The sequence below is a fragment of the Hippocampus guttulatus genome, chromosome 22, assembly GCF_054856545.1.
Source record: "Hippocampus guttulatus isolate MCC_2025c chromosome 22, RoL_Hgut_1.0, whole genome shotgun sequence".
Classification (NCBI taxonomy): domain Eukaryota; kingdom Metazoa; phylum Chordata; class Actinopteri; order Syngnathiformes; family Syngnathidae; genus Hippocampus; species Hippocampus guttulatus.
Window position 1 is genome coordinate 5,437,799 of NC_141282.1, and position 14,832 is coordinate 5,452,630.

General features: G+C 46.3%; 1 protein-coding gene across 1 annotated transcript; it reads left to right on the top strand.

The window, feature by feature from the left end:
• Positions 1-3,072: 3,072 nt before the first annotated feature.
• Positions 3,073-13,343, top strand: dcn (decorin). Its single transcript, XM_086103097.1, has 8 exons — positions 3,073-3,281; positions 8,048-8,287; positions 9,953-10,065; positions 10,615-10,828; positions 10,914-11,027; positions 11,116-11,209; positions 11,690-11,828; positions 12,358-13,343. The coding sequence occupies exons 2-8, from the start codon at positions 8,071-8,073 to the stop codon at positions 12,556-12,558; spliced, it is 1,092 nt and encodes a 363-aa protein (XP_085959223.1). The 5' UTR covers positions 3,073-3,281; positions 8,048-8,070; the 3' UTR covers positions 12,559-13,343.
• The last annotated feature ends 1,489 nt before the right edge of the window (positions 13,344-14,832 follow it).

Here is a 14,832-nt window from a genome sequence, read left to right on the forward strand (position 1 = left end):
AAGGAAATGACGGATGGGAGGAAAATGAGATCACACACAACGTGTGCGTGTTCAGTTGGGTTTGGTGTATGAACGAGTACACGGAGAGATGGCTACTCTGGCTGGATGGGCGGCGATAGCTGAGCAAACTGACTGGAGGCCAAGCAAACGGCTTCAATTTATTTCATCAAACATTCAATTTTGATCTGATTTATGAATTGATGTAAGTGAAAGAAAATGGTGACTTGAACGAGCTTGGAAACGCCAACCCACCACATGTCAACATTTCATCACTTCCTCCCCGATAAGACTGACGCGCAGATCAATATCGTTCACTTAACTCATTCACTCCCAAAGACGTTTTTAAACGTCTTTTCAGACTTGGTCCAGAATTGGCTGGTACTGAATGAGTTAATTAGCGACAGAACGCAAGCACCAAGTCTCCGTCTTACCTGCCTGGCTTTGCGACGCAAAGTGCTGAGCTCGGCACGTACTTGTTCCATCCACTCCGAAACGCCGCCTTGATTCTAATCAAGAGCTTGATCCCGTCTCCCAGTTGGAAAAACCGCATAGTCATATTAAACCGGCGCTCGAACTCTTGTAATATTCGCTTGAAGGCAGCGGTGTTTGGCCTGCCATTCGATTCCGATTGCTATTATTCCACTTAAGCTCCTTGGTGTAATAACTTGTAAATCCAGCAAATCACAATTAATTGAGTCGTCGGGCAGGCTGGCAGGCTGGCAGGCTGGCAGGCAGCTCCGTTTGCCAACATTAGCATATCCCGGTTCTTTTCCCGTGACGGAAATGTTCCCTCGGCCGGTTACCCGGGAAACGGCACAGACTTGGACGCCGGATTCCCTAAACAGCGAGAGTCAACTGCAGCAGTCGTTGCAATGGAAACAAGCTGCTGAATTGTTTTGGTGAAGCAGCATGTGGCTCATCACCCGATCGGATGATTTTTTTTTTGGTTTGTTTTTTCCTTCGGTTGAATGGAGGCAGCCGACTTCAATACAAGATAGCAAACGAAACCACATCACTTACGAAAGACCGCTAGCTTAAAGCGAACACACATGCAAAACGCCATAGGCGGGCTAATTAACTAGCACTGATCATGTGGTCGCGGATAATGATATAGGACAATACTCTGAGGAGTTCATTTTTCTGACTAAAAACAGTATTTGAGTCTTCTTTTTGCACAGGTATCTGTAGTTCTACTTCAGTACAGAGTGAAAATCATTTTTGCAACCTCTGTGTTTGTCAGAAATTCAAATGGGAGCAAAACGGCTTTAAATGAGCCACTAATTGCATTGAACGGAGGCTACTTTGCCCTAATGAGCGACTACTGTGTGCACGTGTGAATGTGTGTGTGTGTGTGTGTGTGTGTGTGTGTGTGTGTGTGTGTATTACGAAAGAAAACAGTGCAAACATTGAAGCAAACTTCCTCCAAGTGAAGCATCATTATCACATGAATACGCGTCAATGGCTAGATTCGTTTGCATCAGCCCACAAAGGTCATTTCCCACTGGGCCCCATCTGAGTGTGGGTGTGCGTGCGTGTGCGTGTGTGTGTGTGATCTGTTTATTCTATTAGCTGAGATACAGCCGGTCAGAAAATGGGGACAACTCTGTTCGCACTCCTGCAAAACGACTTAAGAGTTCGTCCAGCCTGGGATTTACTTGCACACTCCCAACTCTCATTCTTGAAATATTTCCGCTAGTATGAATTTTAAAAAAAAAAGACGGCATGCTGGCCTATGGAGGAGTAATGGTGGAAACAGTAACTGAAGTCAAGTCGTTTGCGTGTATGCGCTGGGGAGAGAGGTTGCCACATTGAAGCACCAGACAGGATCAAACCTGCTCCCCTGTTATCTGATGCAGTTCAGATCTCAAAATTAACTCAAACTCGATGCAGGTCTGAAGACTTTGAAGATATTGATCAACCTAATCAGAGTCCATTTTGGAAGGCACCCCTGCAAGCGGCCAAAATAGCCTAAAATAGTCGCTCCGGCCAAAATTGGGAGACTTTTGGAGGATTTTTGAGACTTTTTTTTGTGGGCCTACTGTACTCATGATCGGTATGGCATGTCTAATTTCACATTCCTAATTTGAAACTAGCTTCAGGGGATGAATTTTAAAAAATGTACAAGTGTATAAGCAATTCGGATAATGGAGGGATATACTATTGGGTGCTGCTGAGCCAAAGTGGCTGTTTCAAATTAATTCAAGAGAAGACTTCCTTTGTTTTTGTAGGTCTACTCATGATAGACGCATTGACCAAATTTCACATTGCTATTTGAAACTGGCTCTGGAAGCTGAATGAAAAAGAAAGAAAGAAAAATAATTTGAGAGAGGGCTACCGAGCCAAAGTGGCTATTTTTTAACTTCCGAAATGCTTTTGGGAATGGGTTCTCAAAACTTTTTGGTGGGTTTCCGCATGATCGATATGGCTACCAAAGTTCAAAGTAAAAAAAGGTGACTTCGGGGGCTGAATTTTCTAGATGGTGGTACCAAGCCAAACCCAGTTTAGATCAAAATGGCAGACCTCTTGTGTGTTTTGGAGTAAGGGTTTTTGGTTGGGGTTTTTTGTGGGTCGAATGATAGACCTGCCGATCAAATGCCAGCCCAAATCCTGACAATTTTCTGACTTTTTGCGGCTGGGATAACCCTGAAATTGTGAGGACCATCATGCCACATCTCATTTTCCTTGGTCTACTTCTCCCCAAAACACAAAACCCACCAAACTGTCTGAAGAGTCATTGAAGATGGACAACTTGCCCTTCCATCCAATCCCCGATGACCATCGTCCGAAAGGGATGGGAATAAATTAGGCCAGAGTGTGTTAACGAGAACGAAGAGGAGTTTTCAAGTCCTCCCTATCATTACCAGATGTTGCGATGCCTGCCAGCTGAATCACTGCTCCACTCTCCCTTTCTTGCACTCCTTCTTTGCCTTCTTCTTCTTCTTCTTCCCTTTCCAGCTGTTTTCGCTGCCCGGGCTCCACCAATTGTTTGGGGTCTTCGCCCTCCCTCCTCTTGCTTTCGACTCTCTCTCCTCTCTCTGCGTCTCTCTCTCTCTCTCTCTCTCTCTCTCCCCTCCCCTTGTTGTGACAGAGCACACCTGCTTGATCTCCACTGTCGAGCGCTCCCGAGTCCAATTACCCCAAAGGCCCAAGCAGCCGCTTTTCGCTGCCTCCTCATCCCCCCACCCCCGAAAAAAACAAACTCGCCTGGATTTTTTTTCTTTTTTTTTTTTCTCGGGGAGTCCCAGCCTCTGTTCTTTGCCTTCTGCTTCTCCCGGGAACAGGTTGGTTGCTGCATCCTTTTTACTTCTAGGGGGAGAATGATGGGAATCGTATGACCGGGAGGGGGGAAAAAGTGCTGAAAAGTAATCGGAACGTATGCGCAAAGCTTTTTGGACGATGTCATTTTATGTGTATTGATCTTCTATGTCTTTGCAAGCTTTTCTGATTCCCACTTGGAATTCCACTCAGGCGCCCTTTTGCCGGAATAAAGGGGGTGTGGTGGGTGCCTGTTGATGCTGGTGCTCTCACTCTCCCCCTTTGGTCTTTTGTTCATCCAATTCTGCCTTTTCCTGACGTTTTTTTTTTTTTTTTAAATTTAAATTGTGTGTGTAGCCAAGTGGACTGTTTTGACACTTGGCCGATTGATTGTTTGGATGGAGCCCGCGTGGAAGCTCCAGCATTCCTGCATGGCGACGGCTTGAAAATGTAAATTCTTTTTGTGTTGACACAGAGAGAACACAAATGGGTGGTGGTGGCGGGGGGTGTGGGGGGGGGGGGGGTATTCACTGTCATTTGTGCTGGGAAAATATTTGGATTTGCTGCATCGATGAGGAAAAACAAGCAATTCTCTGTGATTATTCACCCCATTTACATGAATAATGGCTTGTTTCTGAGCAGCAAAGCCCTTATCTGTCAAAAAAAAAAAAAGAGAACCTACTCCTCCTACGCGTCGCTTCCCTGCAGGAGCCAAATTGCTCGAGGGGCAGTTTAAAGGCTTTGAACGCAAGATGAAAAAAAAAAAGAAACATTGTACCTGCCATTAAATCGTATAATTGCACAGCTTTCATCCTCCATCATCGAGAAGAGCTCTCAAGCTAACTCATTACATCCTCTTTGCCAGCAGCAAAAAGAACTAATGGGACTTATAGGCTGCAGTGGGAAAAAAAAAAAAAGTAATGAAAATCTGGGCTCGGAGGACAATCAGCGTGGAGCCAAGCAGATGTTTAACATTTAAAAGCAGCCGTGAGTGAATGGAAGGTTTGTGCAGAGGAGATCTTGGGCTCTTCTTTCCCCATCTGCAGTCCAAAAGCAGCTCAAGAACAATGCAAGTTGCACATGCCTTTCTAGTTAGGGGGATCAAACAGTGGAGCGACATACCAAAAGCGAAGGGGGGATGGAATTGGGTGGTGGCAGAAACGTCGAACATATACAATTTTTTTTTAAAAATCCTAATAATGGTGCTGTCTATTGTCTTACAAGGGAGTGGGGGGGGGGGGGGCTCGTTCACTCACTCTTGAGTGTTTGCACATGTTGGCTCTTGTGAAATTTCCTGATAAGTCACAATACCGGCGGTGGGAGCTCTTCCAGAAACTTTTTCATCAGACGCGGGAGGATGAGGAGGCTTGGGGCTGGGGGAGGGGTAGGCGGGGGTTAATGGGGGCACACGTGTTTTAAATGTCACAAGGCCTTGACAATGCTGTCAACGCAGAGACAGTGTTGTCAAAAGTCGAATGCAAGCTGGGAAAATGACACAAAATGCAAGTGGAGGAAAAATTACGCCAGCCAGCTCCGCTTCCTGCCTGGGATTCATTAGGAGTGCTGGGGCCACGTTTAAGGGGGGGGGCACCATGAAGGGGGGATGGGACTGACTTGGAAGGAGCTTTGGTCTCTTGGTCATACATTCAGATCTCAGTCATGTTTTAAGAAGAACATGGAGATATTTTCCAGTCTGGGGGCCAAATTTTGATGAAGTCCTTGCATAGAAACAACACCACCCCAGTTTCCCAACTCTACCCAAATATTGATACCAGCATCGATGATTGACTTGTTATGGGAACGATACCAAATCATGCAGTATGGCTTGCCATTAATCCACCATAACTATTTTTAAAAAATTGCAGCAACAAATACCACCCCAGAGGCACCCCTACAGACAAAGAGTTATGGAAAGTCTACCTTGATTACCAAGAAAATCGGTATCGGTATCCGTATCACTGATACTGGTCTTGCATGTAGTTGGTACTGAATCTATATCAAATATTGTCCGAATACACTTTTCTTTTAAAGCACAAAAAATTGTTTTGGGGGTGCGTTTAAACAGGTTGTTACATCAAGTGAATATTTTTTAAGTTGTATACAGGAGAGGAGGAGTGCTGCATTTATGTCAAGAGGGGTTTTCGGGGGGGGGGGGGGGGGGTGCACACAACACAGTCTGGGATGGGCTCTAAGAGTTAATTAGCCCGCTCTCACCACTTGGAAGATTAGGTGGACGTTTTAGAACTCCTGATGACTCAACCAAAAAGCATGTTTAAAAACAGCTAAGTCCTCCACATGGTAAGTCCCCGCAGTACCTGCCACACACACATACGCACACGCAAAGCCACAGCTGGGAAATATTACAACCCTATTTAAAAAGGAATGCCGTGAAAAATGATCAGCAATCATCCCAGTGAAAATATCCTTCTCACTCACTGGAAGGGAGACAAAACAGTTTTTGTAGGGGTGGTGGGAAGAAAGCTACATTTTGCTTTGAGGCGCAGATAAGAAATGTTTGAGGCGGAGACGTGCTGCGACATGTTTTGACACGTGTCCTGCTATCATCTCCACCATTTTCCACGAGACCATCATCCCGCCAGAACCGCGTGCCTGAGGGCGCAACAGGTCGTGTTATGATAACATGATGCTTTTTGACTTGAGAGATTTTTTTTTGAGGGGATGCGTCGTTTCGGTTTGTATGTTGGATCTTGCCAAATTCTATTGGCAAAAAAAAGTTCAGAATTCAAATTAATGTTTGAAAAGGTTTTCAGCTTTGGGAGTTCTAAGCATCTATGGGAAAATCATGAGAGATTTGGTGGATACCCTTCTTTGCTTTGCTTTTGAGGAAATGCTTATGGGGATTTATTTTTTTGGGGGGGGGGGGGGGTAAATTATGATACATAACCTATGGTGGGTGGAGGTGCGTGATCACACCCTCACAAACAAGTTGAATTCAATATGTCAATAATGTCATTCTGCTTGACACATAAACCTTCAAATGAAACTAAAATATTGCCAATAGTGATACATTTTCGGGGAGGGGTGTGGAGGTGCGCCATCTCTGTGATGATGTCACCAATTCATAATCGGGGGGAAAAAAGTGTAATTAGAACAAACCAATAAATAAAAATGAACTAAGGGTGTGCGGCTTTTTTTTAATGTTGATTATGTGCAAAAAAAAAAGTAAAACTGGCACAACAAATAAATGAGCTCTATGGATTTTTTTTTTTAACCGGAGATGGTGCACGGCTTGAAAAGATAAACAAACCAAGTGTCAGATGGTGCGGCACTCTTGTTTTACAGGCAGGATTAGCTGCCGTGGAAAAACTGGCCGTCTGGCAGAGGCTGATGAAAGTTTAACGGGGGCCGCAAAAAAAGTTGACGGGGGTGCACGGACGTCGCGGGTCACAAGCGGGAGACGCGGTTGACTACTTAACGGTGAAAGCGCCGATTCTGCACGCATCTTCTGAAATGCTCGGAGCCGCGGCGCGCTGCCAGATGTGCGTCCAATCCCAACAATGAACATTTCCAACGAAGGACCTCGCCCTAAACAAACAACCGAAAGGCATTTGTCGAGAACTTGGCCCACCGTGTGTGCAGATGAGATGTCTTTAGTTTTTTTTTTGTTTGTTTTTTTTTGCTGAATATGTACTTTTTTTTTTTCTTTTGAGATAAGAGAGCTTGACAGAGCCAAGATGACTCAGATTGCGAGGAAAGTGGAACAAGATGTCCTCTGGATCTTATAAAGCCCAGACAAGAAGTCTTTGTTGCAACGAACATGTGACAACATGGCAAACATGTCGTAAAGTGCAGCAATATAAACCAATGTGTTTTTTTTTTACAATAACCAGATAATCTAATCTAGGTCGTTCTCGGTTGTGTGGAAGTGGTTGAAAACCGGCGTTGCTGCATTTTTGGTGGGACGAGGGTTATCATTACGTCTCGGGTCGAGCAGTCGTCCGTGCGGCCTCACGTAACTCCGTCCCGGACTGACAAAATTCACACTTTCAAGCGCCCTAACGATGCTGTCGGATTATATGAGCACGTAAACAGTCAAGCAAACGTTGCCTCAGTTTCCGCATCCTGGTTTTGCGATTTCCGAGCCAAATCGCTCGTCAGCCGCATGTGGCTCATTCGTGCCCTTTCATTACAAAGCTTACACAGGCTACAAAGCATGGCAAGATGATTGGCGGGTGCTTGCGCCGTGAAAGGTCAGCGAGTGTGTTTTGTGAGCATAGAACCAGTGCAGTCGTGAAAAATGGCAGTCGAAAGCAAATTTCACATTTTTCTTGGCTTAAGTCTATCGTTGGACGACTTGTTACCTGCTGCGGAAAAGCTAATTATTACACAACAGTATGTATTTCATGATGGATAAATGGTCAAAATCCAAGTACGGAGCCAAACATTACAGTTTTAGTTAAGTCCCATAAATCATCGGAATAGCCGGACCGCGTCCGTTTCTAATGTCGCCATGTCTGCTCGTCAACGCCATATTGTGCCCTTTTCCTCTTTGAAGGACAAGTGGGCCAAGTTCTGTCCAGAAACTGACAGCCACGCTTTTAACTCATTCACTCCCAAAGACGTTTTTAAACGTCTTTTCAGACTTGGTCCAGAATTGGCTGGTAGTGAATGAGTTGACGGGCTTTGGCATTCAACCACTGCCTATCATCTTTAACCTACAACATCACCACAACCGTCCATCTGTTTTGCCTTCTGCATTGGAGGCACTCGAGTCCGATTCCTTTCCCACGTTGAAGACATCCCAGTCACATTTTTGTCCCTTTTTCCGCAGGCTACCCTTCCACTAGCAGCACCATGAGATCGGCTTGTCTCTCTCTGCTCCTGGTCACCGCCTGCTGGGCGCTTCCCTTCCGCCAATCTGGCTTCCTGGACTTCATGATGGAGGACGAGCCCGGCTCCGGTTTGCCCGAGTCGCCCACTCAGGTGGAAGAAACCATGATGTTCCCCGAAGGACCCAGGTGCCCATTCCGCTGCCAGTGCCACCTGCGTGTGGTCCAGTGTTCCGACCTTGGTAAGGCCACCAGATTTGGGTAAAATTAGGGTGAATGATCCATTCACCCAACACCGCAGGGGATTTTCCGTACTGAAACGGCAGAACTTCGCAGTCTTAATCCATCGAGAGGAAATTGTGTGACGGAGGAAAAACCGGAACTCTCGAATGTTAATTGAGTCCAAATGTTCTCCGACAAGATCACTTAAAGACCACAATTCCGCTCCACACAGTCACAACAGTTTACCCCAACGTTATCTTCCATGTTTGTCTAATCTGATGTACAGTATATACACACGACAAGAAAAGGCCCTCTTTCCACTCAGGGGTACTCAGGTCTCAGGGTTAAATGGTTACTCACGGACGAACTGGGTGCAATGATCATAAAACACCCAGTGCCGGACAACCATCTCGACTGAGATCTTCCGATAATGAGCAAACGGAGTTCCATGAAGCTCCATGGCTGGAATCCTTTAAAACCACAAAAGGTGTCGGACCTGTCCGACAAATGTTCCAGGCGCAGTCCACGGTAGCAGTACCCAGTTGCGTTCGAATGACACTTAGCGAGGGTTATGAAAACACTGTGGGCTGTGTTGTTGTGGCAACGGTAATGACAGGAAGTGGGGAGCCACGAAGAGGCTTCGTGTACGGTGATTAGAAACATGTGACCGTTCAAAGTGGTACGCCAACAGCGGGGCTGACAGGTGACTTCAATTAGGACCAAGTTAGCGGAATGACGTATTATTCTTATTTTTTAAATCCGTACGATGTTTACCAGACTCTCCAACTTTAGGACCGAGTGTGAATACTGAGCCACTTCTGATGATAATCAATCACAAGTGTTGCCGAGTGTGCAGTTTGCAGCCGACCAAAAGACTCATTCGATAAGAAACTCCACATTGTCGTAATCCAGTGTCGCAGACGCGGCGAGGAAATTTGCTTAACATGTACTGGAAGTGATTCAAACCTGTCTTCGCTATCAAAACTTGACTTTCAACTGCACTGGCGAATCATGCAGTCTTCGTCTTAATCATTTCCTGGACGTCAATCGGCGACTAATTTGTCATACTAGACGTGACGTCGGCCGCCAGATTTCAAGTGTTGCGTAAAGTTTGGCAGATTCTACGAAACCCAAGCGGGCTACACCCATGAGGCGACATTTTTCGGGTTTCACGGAAGACAAATCTGTTAGGATAGGCTGAGGAGCTCAAACCTCGAAAATCGAAACTGTTTCTTCGCGCCTCAAATCTAAATGAAGCCACCGCGCGTTGCCACAGATGGTTAAACGCCGTAACCGCGCTATGACTCTCCTCTAAAACATTTCTCATCCGGGCGCAGGTGTCGGTTTTGCGAGACTGTTTCACGACACGTGTCATGCGACGCTAAAGCATGAGCTTGGCGTGCAGCTATGTCGCTCAGGAAATTTGTTTTCAGTTCCATTTCCTGCCATGTGTGCCTCTGAGAACGGTCAACATTTATTGTTATTTGGTCCCTTGGGAGCATATTGTGAACACACCGGTTTAAAAGTTCCTGCTTTTTGGAACTTAGACTGAACCTATTTCCAACAAAAGTGATTGAGCGGGCTCAGAATTTTGAATCACGAACATGCATATGAAGATTTTTTTTTTTTGGTGACATTTTGGGATATTTTTCTCAAGTGTTGTTTTTCTTTCCCCCCCCCCACAGGTCTGAAGGAGGTTCCCAAGGACATCCCAGATGACACCACCCTGCTCGATCTGCAGAACAACAAGATCACCGAGATCAAGGAGAACGACTTCAAGAACCTCAAAGGGCTGCACGTAAGAGGCCTTGCACCCGTCCGTCAGTCGCCGGCTGCACGGAAACTATTCACGTGTGGATTTCCGAGATCTGGTTCTCCCTTCGGAACGGGTCACATTCCTCCCATCGCTTCAAGTCTGTTGACATGAGCGTGGAGACGAACGCCAGTGCGGACTTGAATGACACCCCTCCCCCCACCCACTTTGTACTGACGACTGATAAGCTCCCGGGGATGTCATGGAAAAGTTTACGGTGACCTTGCAGGAACGCAATATGGTGGAAAAACTCGAATGTTAGAATTCTAGAAGGACTTACAATGGCTTAGTTTGTGTTTACAAGTCCGAAAATCGAGTCTCATGGTGCAGGTAAGCACCTCCCAGCCTTGGGAAAGAATGATTTTCTTGTTTTTTATGATGTGTAAGCAATAGGCTTGCCAAAACAGTGTGGTCTGGCGTGATTTATAGCCTCTGGTTATGTCATTGCCCCCAATTATAACACAAAAGAATTGTGCTGATTGGAAACAGAGCAGCGGTCGTCGATGCCAATATTTTTTTTTTTTCCGTCCCCAGGCGCTGATCCTGGTGAACAACAAGATCAGCAGCATCCACGCCAAGGCCCTCAACCCCCTGACCAAGCTGCAGCGACTCTACCTGTCCAAGAACCATCTCAAGGAGATGCCGGCCAACATGCCCAAGAGTCTGCAGGAGCTGCGCATCCACGAGAACGAGATCACCAAGATCAAGAAGGCCTCCTTCCAGGGGATGTCCCACGTCATCGTCATGGGTAACTCGACAACAAAATGTCCACCGTGTATTCGGCGGAGAATAATCGAGTCCGCGTTCTTCCGATGACTCACTTCTCATCTTAGAGCTCGGCTCCAACCCCCTGAAGAGCGCGGGGATCGATTCCGGCGCTTTTGCCGACCTCAAGAGAGTCTCCTACATTCGCATTGCGGACACTCAGATTACAGAGATCCCGCAAGGTACCGGGTTAATTTAACATAATTTATTCAGCCTCAACAGTCTTGATGGTGGTGGTGGTGGGTTTTATTTTTTTAACTTTTTGCACAGGTCTGCCCAGCTCACTCTCTGAACTGCATCTGGATGGAAACAAAATCTCCAAGGTCACCGCTGAGAGTATGAAAGGCCTCAAGCAGCTCGCCAAGTACTAAAAATGTTTTGTTTCTCTCGTTTGTACCGATAAATTATAGGATGTCTCTTTCGTTCCTCAACTGTAATCATTAAGCAGAGCAAAAAGCCTTTGTTTTTGTATTCGGTCCGTGCTGGAGGTTTTCCTATCAAACCGACACTTTTGATATGCAGAATTTGGGATTTTTCATCCTCTTCAAATCTCTTGGATGAAGTTTGGCAAAGCAAAAGGAGAGTTGCGGGATTGGCCAAATGACCGGGTTTGGACAGAAACTACCCTAGTGGAAAATTGGGACTGAACAAAGAAAGCTTTGATGCGACAGCAATGGAATTGTGTTTCATTTTCCATTTTGTCACACCAAAATCTTGGGTTGGAACGACAGGTGCAAGCAGACGGATGTTTCCACGTCCTCATTTTCTCACCGGCTACTACAACTGTCCTACAAATGATAATGACACAACGAGATAAGTGGTGCCCGTCACTTGTTCCCCACAGGCTGGGTCTGAGCCATAATGAGATCAGCCTGGTGGAGAACGGCACCCTGGTGAACGTCCCCCACCTGCGGGAGATCCATCTCGACCACAACGCCCTGACCGTCGTGCCCCCCGGCCTGCCCGACCACAAATACATCCAGGTTGGACTTGAGCTCGTCATTGCCGTGATTCGGTTCGGCCTGATTTGCACTGACACGTGCCAAACCTGGAGCCAAGTCACAAGTTATTCTGCTCATTAGGAAGATTGCTGATATCGCATCCCTTGTTTGACTTTCAAATAGTTTATGGTCACGAAAAGACAATTACGAAATGCCACTTGCGCAAGCCTTTGCGAAAGCCCACACAGTGCGAGCTCTCATGAGAAACACATTGTTTCTTTGCGGGATTCGTTGGAAATGAGTCGAGAGTGCTTCACCATCATCCAGTTTGTGAGATGTCATACCGCCGGGAGGTTTCGAGCAACGTTTGTCAGCGGTTAGGATTTGGCGAAAACGACTCGACTGATTTCCTCAGAAACATGGCTGGCGTTTTCTTTCAATACGCAGCGAATGCAGAGCCACAATTGGATGGCCTGGGCCCTGGTAGTTTGCGCATAAGTTCTCATCTCGAGTGATTATGATCATCCTTTCGGAAATCACGGTTGCAATTAATTCAACCCCCTGCTTGCAGGTGGTCTACCTCCACGTCAACAAGATTGGCGCGGTGGGAACGGAGGATTTCTGCCCCCCCGGCTTCAATACAAAGAAGGCCATGTACTCGGGCATCAGCCTCTTCAGCAACCCCGTTCCCTACTGGGAAGTGCAGCCCATCACCTTCCGTTGCGTCTTCGACCGCTCCGCCATCCAGCTGGGCAACTACAGGAAGAAGTAGAGCGGCTCTCTGCCCGACACCCCCCTCCCCCGCCCCCCCACCATCCTTTACCACCACAGCCACCACAAAGGAAGTGTGCATTTGTAAATGAGCGTGTGAAAGTGTGTGTGTGTGTTTGACCACTGACCGTCACCCTTCCGACCCAACTCTTTCCTGATGGTGGACATGGACCTCAAGCACATTTTTTGTTTGACTACATTTGTTTTTAGACCGGTTATTCAACTCGGCTTCGGTTGGTCGTTAAAAAAAACAAACAAAACAAACGAAAACACACAAAAAAAAAACGGCTTGCAGCAAACACGCGCTGCATATCATTGGTAGAGCCGTAATATATTCTCACACTCATACTGTAGCATAGTCATGCGCATCATATGGGACGGTTATTAATTTTTTGTATTTTTTTGTTTTTTGTAGACGAGGCCTGTGGAGCAGGCGGGAAAGCCGAGAAAGTTTTCAATCATTTCTGTTTTCGAGAAGGCGTGACTTCCATCACTTTGCTCACGCTCACTACTCGTCTCCTCTTTCATTTTTTTTTTTTGCTGTTCAGTGAGAACCAAGGTTCCTTTCTAAATTTAGAATAAACCATATATGTTTAAAATGTCATGCCCAAAAATTTATATGCATGCTTTTATTCCTGCTATTATTTTTCCAGAATCGCTTCCTAATGTTCTTTTCCCCTGCTACCTTTTTTGTTTGTTTTCAAGAGCAGGGTGTCCCCGCTGCACCCCAAAGTCAGTGTGAATGTTTTATGTATAGACACTGTATATAAATGCTGTATAAAAACCTCTCATTGCATAAAAAAAAAAGGCACAAGCACTTACCATAGCTTAAACTCTTAATATATCAGCAACAAAGGTGTTCCTCTTCATCTCCAGAGCAGGGAGCTCCCGCGAAAGGTGTCCTGAAAGAATAAAAAAAAAATAATGAAAAAAAACTGCGATGGTTGTAATGACAGAAACCGTGCATTGTCGTCATCAAACACTTCACGAGAAACAAGGGCCCAAGAGAAGGTAAGATCATCATAGATGAAGGTGCGAGACCACATCCTGGTCCACTAGCGAGCAGGAAACGCCACCTTTGCACTGCCTAACTTTTACGTGACCATTTTTATGGTGCGGGACAAAAAAATATTGACACAAGAGGCACGTTCGGCCCTCTGTGATTTACAGCTCTCGAGAGACTGTGGGAATATTTGGGTTCAAGAAAATGAGCAGGACGCAGCGGGTGAGACGAAGCGCTTCGCTTCAAATAAGCCCATTGCGGTTGGGGATCGACATCGATCGACTGCCGCGGCATCTGTAAAAACAGTACCTTTGACGACCAGGCTGCTGGGATCGAATGTGCCGTTTTCGGGCCCAAGCCTGGAAAGGTGGCTCCATCTAGAGATGGTATAAAACCCAAGAAGCGCTTACTGACGTCTACCGAAATTGCGGTGATGAACGGGCCACCTTTTTCCCTAACATCGGTTCACAGATGCGGCCGACAACATCGTTGGTTTCTATGTCAACGCAGGGACACAAACCAGCTCGGGATAAAATTACTACAAACCAGACCGGCAGTGACAGTCCACGTATCCCAGTGAACCTCAGCCACCAGATGGCATCTGTCACTATGGACTCAAGTGAAATAGTTTACGTCTTTTGGGGTTTTTTGGGCAACATCTTGTTGAATGTTTTCATTGTCTGTAGCGTATTTTTACGGATCACTTTAAAGCAGGTTACAAGTATGGATTGACATATTTAGATGAGACTCAATGAAGTCTGACACAGAAAGCACAGATGATGATATGGTGTGGCTGAGGTTTTTTTCACGCATCAGTCTGTTGCCCCCATGTGGAAGTTAGGCACATTGCATCTATTCTCTGACACACAGACACACACACACACACACACATGCTCAAGTTGCTTGTCGTCCAGCCCGTAAGCCCAATTGCCTGCTCAAGGCTCATTACCCGCAATTCAGCGGGAGGCTGCAAGGGGAGTTTCCTGCACGTGTCCTGTGGCCTTTGGGTAGACGTGTGAAAATCATGAGATTGGGGGGGGGGGGTCACTTTTCCATCTGCTTTGGTCACAAAAGTCAATCAACGCTCGCAGAAGGTTTTTACATTACTCAAGTGAGCAAACGTGACCTGAATTTGAGCGGACGTGTCACTGATTCAAATCTTGACTCTGACTACAATTCCCAGCAGGAACATATGAACCAAGCCCTCGAATCTTATCACCGGTGGAGATTCACTTGGGCGCTTGTGCAGCACATGTGCCCCCACGAGGGCTT